At 41.8% G+C, this 7,311-nt stretch overlaps 1 protein-coding gene across 2 annotated transcripts; it reads right to left on the reverse strand.

The window, feature by feature from the left end:
• Window positions 1–4,076: 4,076 nt before the first annotated feature.
• LOC104961298 (sodium- and chloride-dependent creatine transporter 1-like) lies at window positions 4,077–6,463 on the reverse strand. Of its 2 annotated transcripts, XM_010789567.1 has the most exons (4): window positions 6,348–6,440; window positions 6,070–6,170; window positions 5,704–5,874; window positions 4,077–5,212 (listed from the first exon to the last, which is right to left on the reverse strand). In XM_010789567.1, exons 2-4 carry the CDS (start codon window positions 6,109–6,111, stop codon window positions 5,078–5,080), a joined length of 348 nt encoding a protein of 115 aa, XP_010787869.1. In that variant the 5' UTR covers window positions 6,112–6,170; window positions 6,348–6,440; the 3' UTR covers window positions 4,077–5,077. The 2 variants fall into 2 exon arrangements, with proteins under 2 accessions (XP_010787869.1, XP_010787868.1); XM_010789566.1 differs by lacking the exon at window positions 6,070–6,170 and having other exon boundaries at window positions 6,348–6,463.
• Between the last annotated feature and the right edge of the window lie 848 nt (window positions 6,464–7,311).

Below are 7,311 nucleotides of genomic sequence, written 5' to 3' on the forward strand. Positions count from 1 at the left end.
CTAATTACTATGTGACTCTTCAAACTGATGTTTTCCGTCAAACTAAAGTCCAAAAAGTCTACATTAATTTCCGATTAGTAGATCATTTTTTAAAGGTGCAATCAGTATTTATTTTACCGTCCCTTCAGGTGTGTCTGACTGTAGATAAGTGGGTGATTTCTAACTTGTAGTTGATCGAAATCACCACACAACTGCATATAGTTGTAGATAATTCAAAGGATAATAATAATGTGACATATTAATCACAATATAAACTGTGTATCCATTAAAATTGGCTTTAACCGTGGACAGTCCGTTTTTACACTCTTCTATATAATGAACTTTACCAGCTAGGGCGCCAATTATAGGTTTGTTTGTAAGAGGGATTAAGCAAAAACTACTCTCTACCTATTTCCATATCATCTGGTGAATTGGTGAAGCATGGATCCATGAAGAAACCATTACATTTTGGATCTGATCTCAATCGCTCACCCTGTGTTCAAGTGATTGGCTGGTCTGGTCTTTCTTCATCATTTTGATTCTTTAATTGGAGCAAGCAGAGGCTCTGATTGGACGAAACCACATTCAGTTAAGTCTTTTTTTATTCTCACTTTAAAAGAAACGTTTCTTTGTTTATTTTAAATGAAATTCAGTTCATTTTGTGGCTTTGAGTTATGAAGAGACAGACTTGGCTACAGGAACTCTCCATATATGGTCATGTCTCATTCATTGGATTGATTGATTGATTGGTTGATTGATTGATTGATTGATTGATTGATTGATTGATTGATACCATAGTATGAAGACGCTCTGGAGGCTCCCAATGACTGCTGGGATATGTAGTTCTTATTTTCTACTTCCTGTTAATATTATTGATATTTTTTACTGAAGATATTTTCCTAGGTGTGATAGTGCAGGTGGGATTAAGACGTTTATTCTGCCTTTTTCAACAAAAACTGACATTTTCTTATCATTTTCTTGGCATTTTTTCAGCCTTTAAAACATTTTTTATCCTATTTTTAAACACAAAATGCAGTATTTTTAAACATCCGCCATTATGTCGACATTTCTTTAATTAAATCTATGAAAAAAAACAAGCAGATTATTTTTTTATCTGCTTTTAAAATAATAATAACGTGAGTCTGAGCCGTGACGGGGGTCTGAGGACGAAATACTGATATTCAGAAATACACACAGAGAGAAAAATAAATCCTCTAAAACTAAAACTCTTCAAAACACTTGAGCACTTTGAACATTAGAAATCAAAAGAACAAAAACAAAAATAACATTCCCTTTCGTGGTGCGTTCAGAGACACACAAAGCCTTAACATCACTGCATCGCAGCAAACCCCGCCAAAAATAAAAGCCCCGCCTATCGCTGATTGTTTACATTAGCCGGTCAGACACCATTTAAAAGTCTCGCAGCACCAACGTGTTAAAATAGTAATCAATTAAGTGATTTAGAGAGCCATATAAAAGTCCAACTTAAAACCCAAGCATTCTCAATTTCAATTTGTTTTTATCCACAGCGTAAATTTAGCATCCTTCATGTCAGATTTTCAGATTCAAATATGTTCCTCGGTGCTGGAGAACCTTTAAAAGCAGCAACGTGAAACAGGCCGAGGAGGGAAATGTTTTGAACTACACTTCCCAGAATCCTCTCCTGCCGCCAGCCGACGCCACCGCTGACAAGACATTTGCATAAAAAGCTGAAAAGGAGTTTTATTTTGAAAGTCTAAAATGGGAAGTGAGGTAGCCGGCGTCGCTTCGTCGCTGGTGTTTCGCCGGCTAAAGCGTCAACAATCAGTCATCATCAAAATCACATACTGCATCAAATATAGATAACGCACAAAGATATTCAATATATATATCTGTCATACTGTATGTATCAGCAAAATAAAAGCCTCCATCTTTGATTCATTTTACAATATGTAAAACAAAACATGATTTCTAACGTGACTCTTCTCCAAAGTGCTAGCGACATTATTTTACAACAATGTGCAAATGTATACTTTTTATAATATATATTTTACATTCTAATGGTTATGTGATAGGTGGATGCCGAGTGGTTGCTGGGAGACAGAGTTGTAGACACGCCCCCCGCATGCAGACTGCTGATTGGTTGGATTTAAAGCAGAGCTGTACAGTGATTGGCTCTGGAGTTAAGACAACGACGTAAGGCAGGGGCGGACTGGGTAGTAGCCCGGGACTCTCGACCGGCCCACTTCGTTACCGCCGGCCCACCTCGGTACCGCTAGTAAATTGTCAAGGGGGAGGGGTGCTAGTGACTTATCCGACCGGCCCACAACGTCCGGCCGGCCCACTTCAGTACCGGCCAATCGGGATTCGTCCCGAACGTCTCGATGGCCAGTCCGCCACTGACGTAAGGCAACGCTTGGCATCAGGTTGAGTCCTCAGGCTCTCATCTCTCCACCAGCTGATCACAGGTCAATAATAAAACACTGATTTAAGTTATTAGAGAAAATAGATTTAAAATCCCTAATTTCTCTGATTGCTAAAGAATTATTTTTTTGTTTTTTATGTATTTCTTGGAATAATTTGACATTGTGTATAACTTGTATAGTTTAAATTAAGCAAAGGAATTAGTAAGAGTGAAATTAGACATTGCATATCTCAAACATATGTATCTAAGTGTGGGATTAGAACGTGATCAATGTACTCTTATAGATTTAATTAGAATAAAAGGGTTAAATTACCGTCTGATTAAATAAAACCAACAACCAAATAAATGTGTTGCTGGGAATGTAGCAGTAAAGCCGGACCCATACTGGTCTTTTAAACTAATACTACTTCTAATTGTAATATTTAAATAGAGATTAAGACCTAGCGAATATGTATGATAAGGATCCTGTTACATGTACATTTAAAAAATATTAAAATATCTGCTTGATTGTTATGTTTTGTGGTGACTTCTGAACAGATCATTTTGCAAAAGCTGATCGATTACTTTTGCAGCTTTGTGATCTATACTGCTGCATTTTTTAATATTCTGAATCGAGTCCAATACGATCACAGAGGAGCAGAACCAGTTCTAGACTCTTTCAGACATTAAAAGATGAAATCCGGTTCTGTTATCAGACTTTATTCTAACACAGGAAACCAGAGTTTAGGGTTTGCCTGTGTTTCCTATCAGCTGTTAAAGAGGAGAGCGTGTTGATTGGTCGGACGACTTCAGCCTTAATGATGCGACGAGGCAGAGAAGAAGAAGAATAGTGTTGATACTGAATGATATTGGCAGCCTGGAGCGCTGATCTGGGATCAGAATCGCTCCGTTTGGCACTTCAGTCGACCCGGCGGGGGGGGGCGAGAAACGAAGACCCTAAAGGTTAAAGGTCAGATCCAGTGTGGTTTCAGTCTCTGATTAAAATATTATTCTGACATCTGTCCTTAACTTCTGCTTGAGTTCACGGACCGGGACTAATGGTGGACTCGGGATGAGGAGACACGGAGCATATCAGGTATTTCATCTGTAGTGAAGTGTGATCACAGGATTAACCTGATTTTGTGTTAAAGCAGGAGCTGTTTTAGTACTTCAACTGAACCTGGAGCAGTTCATACTTCATCCAGGAAGTAATAATTTTCTTTATTCAACATTAATATGCCAATCACTATTAATCAAACCATACAATTTGTGTCACAATTTCCTTCTTTTATTGCCTTTTTTTGTCTGAAGAACAGTCCAAAGAATTCAGATTCTTCTTGATAAATGTTTTGCCAATTACTTAAATATTACATTTGTTGCTTTGGATAAAAAACATCAGCCAAATTAAATATAATAACGTAAATGCTGGTTCATTTTCTCTCTGGGTCAAGCCAGTTAAGATCGTGATACTAACTATTTAATTTGTTTGTCTGCATGCAGAGCTTGAAGCTGGTTTTTACAGAGGAAGCCAAAGCGTTGTGGTCGAAATCTCCAGAAAAAACGGGTAGATGTAGCTTTTTTTGGTTTAAGCTTCTCCTTCATCCTACATCTTGATAGAAAACTACATTTGGTTAATATGAAACACATAAGATGATCATTGACTGAATTCTCACTGGAGCTTTTCCTTCTAATATCAGATCTAATATCACCACGGTGTGATTTAAAACAGAGCTGGGCGGTCAGAAAACATCACGCTGGTCATTCACAGTATTTCATGAGGAAGCAACGAGTTCAGTCCGGATCCGGTTTCTAGATCAATAAAAATCAGAGCGTCTCAGAAAGTGCTCACAAACTCAGAGACATCACGAGCGATGAGGAATTTGCTCCGTAACAGGAAGTGGCTTTCTTTGACACTGTAAGTCCAGCTGACACACTTTGAAAAACTTAGTCAAAGACACTCAGAAACGTTTGCTTGTCTAATTGCAATATGGCTACCATCATTCCTTTAGTGTTTCTCGCTTCACGACAGGACTACGAATCTAAGCGTTTTTTAAATCCCGTTACGGCGCAAACGCCCTCTGTTAATTCTCCAGGTCTCAGTCGGTCTACAACTCCGTCTGCAGAAAGCCATCACACACACTTTCAAAACGTTTACCCACAAGTCTCGAGCACCAGTCCCTGTTGAGGCAGTGAGTGTGTGTGTGTGTGTGTGTGTGTGTGTGTGTGTGTGTGTGTGTGTGTGTGTGTGTGTGTGTGTCCACCCCGCCCACCCAGAGACAAGACACTCCAACATGGAGGAAGCCCAGCAGCTGTTTGTGAACACAGTGAAACTCTTTCTTCTTCAGCTCCTACAGATAAAAAAAAAACGTTGCATGGCGTCCTTGTAATATTATATTTACACGTTTCCAAGATGGAGCCCTTTGCAGGTACAGAACACATTTATCTGCTGGTTTTAATCTCACATTTTTGTTTTATTCTGAAGGGGAAAAACAGGAAGTTGTGATTGTTAAAAAAAATCGTAATAATCCGCCTGGAGGAGCCGCTTTGTTCTTTTTTTTACAGGGTTGGAAAATATTGTTTCCAGCTTTGGTCTGCCCGGTGACGATCGAAGGTTTGAAGGACGGCCATCGATTGGTTGATCCGAGGAGACGACCAATCAATGGAGGCGGAGGTCGTCTTGTGGTAGGTGGGAGGGGGGGAGATGTAGAGTCCCGCCTACATGACGCTCTCGAAGATGATGACCTTGTTCTCCTCGGTGCCGGGGGCATTGGAGGTCAGGGCCCGGAGGTCGGGGGCCATGTACTCCAGGTGGTGGTGCCCCCACACCGGGGTGGTGAGGTGGGCCCAGCGCTGAAACACAGCAGGGGGCAAAGGTTAGGTACGTTTCTGATTTATGAACGAGTAACTCCAAAGGTGGAAGGAGGTTAATGATCTCAATCTGCAAAGTAACTATTACCAATGTTGTTTTACTGAAGTACAGCACTTAAGGTAATACAATAAAACGTTTTAAAAACAACTGGGGCTTTTTATTAGTAAAGAATAATCAGTGAGAAATGTTTCACTGATTTTCTTTGTTTTTAAAGTGTGCATGTGTGTGTGTGTGTGTGTGTGTGTGTGTGTGTGTGTGTGTGTGTGTGTGTGTGTGTGTGTGTGTGTGTGTGTGTGTGTGTGTGTGTGTGTGTGTGTGTGTGTGTGTGTGTGTGCGTGTGTGTGTTTGCGGTGTGTGCGTGTGTGTGTGTGTGTGTGTGTGTGTCTGTCTGTCTGTCTGTCTGTCTGTCTGTCTGTCTGTCTGTCTGCGTGCGTGCTTGCTTGCGTGCGTGCGTGCGTGCGTGTGTGCTGACCTCCTTGAAGGTGCCCTTGGCGCTGACCAGCTTGTAGAGGATGCTGACGGGGATGCAGAGCATGGAGGAGAGGGCCAGGCACCAGCCGATCACCTCGCCCCACCACGGGTACACGTACGTGTTGTTGTAGGTCAGAGGCTTGTAGTTCACCAGGTGGAAAATGAAGATTCCCTGCAGAGGAGAGGAGAGGACATCCAGCATAAAACCAGCTGTCATGGCAGGAGAAACAGCTGGAGACACATTTGCCCCAGACAAACCCTAGACTATGCATTTCTGAATTTACTTTTAACAAAGTCTATCCATTTCTGCCTCGTATCGCGGTGTCAGTGGCAGCAAGGTAAACAAGGTAGACCAGACGTCTCTCACCCCAGCAACATTTCCCAGCTCTTCCCGGGGATCCCGAGGCATTCCCAGGCCAGATGAGATTTATAATCTCTCCGGCGTGTTCTGGGTGGACCCCGGGGTCTCTAAAGGAAGGCACAGCGGAGGGTCCTGATCAGAAGCCTCAACCGGCTCCTCTCAACATTAAGGAGCAGCAGCTCTACTCCGATTATGAATAATGAAAATACTGCGTTGGAGAGCGTTAAACAAAACAGTTATTTGTTTTTGTTTATGTCTACGGGGCCCGTGCTGTTGAGTCTCACCATGCAGACGGCGGGCGTGATGAAGGACCAGCACCACTTGATCCAGGGGAACGGCCGGTAGCCAATCATAAGGGCCACATCGTCCATGAAGCGGTCGGCACCTGCAGGAGAGACGGAGCAACCATCAGGGGATCTGATCATACTGAGTATTATATAAAGGACTTTTTGTGTGGACTTCACTTCACGTCGTTTACTCTGATATTTTATAGTATTTTTTCGACATGCAATACTGGGACCATTTATTCGAGATACTATACTATTTTTTTTTTTCCACATACAATACTATGAGACTCTTAAATCTTTACTGCTCATAAAAAACTTTGACAAATTATACTACAACTTTGTGTCCTGACAAACTATTACTTTGAGATACTTTAGTGTTTTTTCTGAGATTTTCAACAAACTGTACTTTGATGTAATGTTTTTTATAACTCGCTGTACTCAGATATGTTAACGCGTGAGCGTCTCATGACACACTGCGTCACACCACAGCGGTTTGAACTTTGAAAAACTATACTTTAACAAAGTGAACTGTGACCTTCTTTACTGTAACACCATATTACACAACTATTCACACACCTATTTTAGAGATCAGATCCTTTACCATGGAGCACCATGCTTCACTGTGAAACACTACACTGTGTGTGTGTGCGTGTGCGTGTGCGTGTGCGTGTGTGTGTGTGTGTGTGTGTGTGTGTGTGTGTGTGTGTGTGTGTGTGTGTGTGTGTGTGTGTGTGCGTGTGTGTGTGTGTGCATGTGTGCGTGTGTGTGTGTGTGTGTGTGTGTGTGTGCGTGTGTGTGTGTGTGTGTGTGTGTGTGTGTGTGTGTGTGTGTGTGTGTGTGTGTGTGCATGTGTGTGCATGTGTGGTTGTGTGTGTTTATATGTGTGTGCATGTGTGGTTGTGTGTGTGCGTGTGTGTGTGTGCGCGCGTGCATGCGTGTGTGTGTGTGTGTGTGTGTGTGT

Source organism: Notothenia coriiceps, unplaced genomic scaffold, assembly GCF_000735185.1.
Source record: "Notothenia coriiceps isolate Sejong01 unplaced genomic scaffold, NC01 NC01_scaffold00033085, whole genome shotgun sequence".
NCBI lineage: Eukaryota > Metazoa > Chordata > Actinopteri > Perciformes > Nototheniidae > Notothenia > Notothenia coriiceps.

Excerpts from the sequence above, each read along its gene's own strand:
- LOC104961298 (XM_010789566.1), bottom strand. The coding sequence starts at position 6,434 with ATGGACGATGTGGCCCTTATGATTGGCTACCGGCCGTTCCCCTGGATC. Across the intron at positions 5,875-6,347 it reads TCACGCCCGCCGTCTGCATG|GGAATCTTCATTTTCCACCT; the intron begins GTGAGACTCAAC and ends TCTCCTCTGCAG. Across the intron at positions 5,213-5,703 it reads CCAAGGGCACCTTCAAGGAG|CGCTGGGCCCACCTCACCAC; the intron begins GTCAGCACACAC and ends GCTGTGTTTCAG.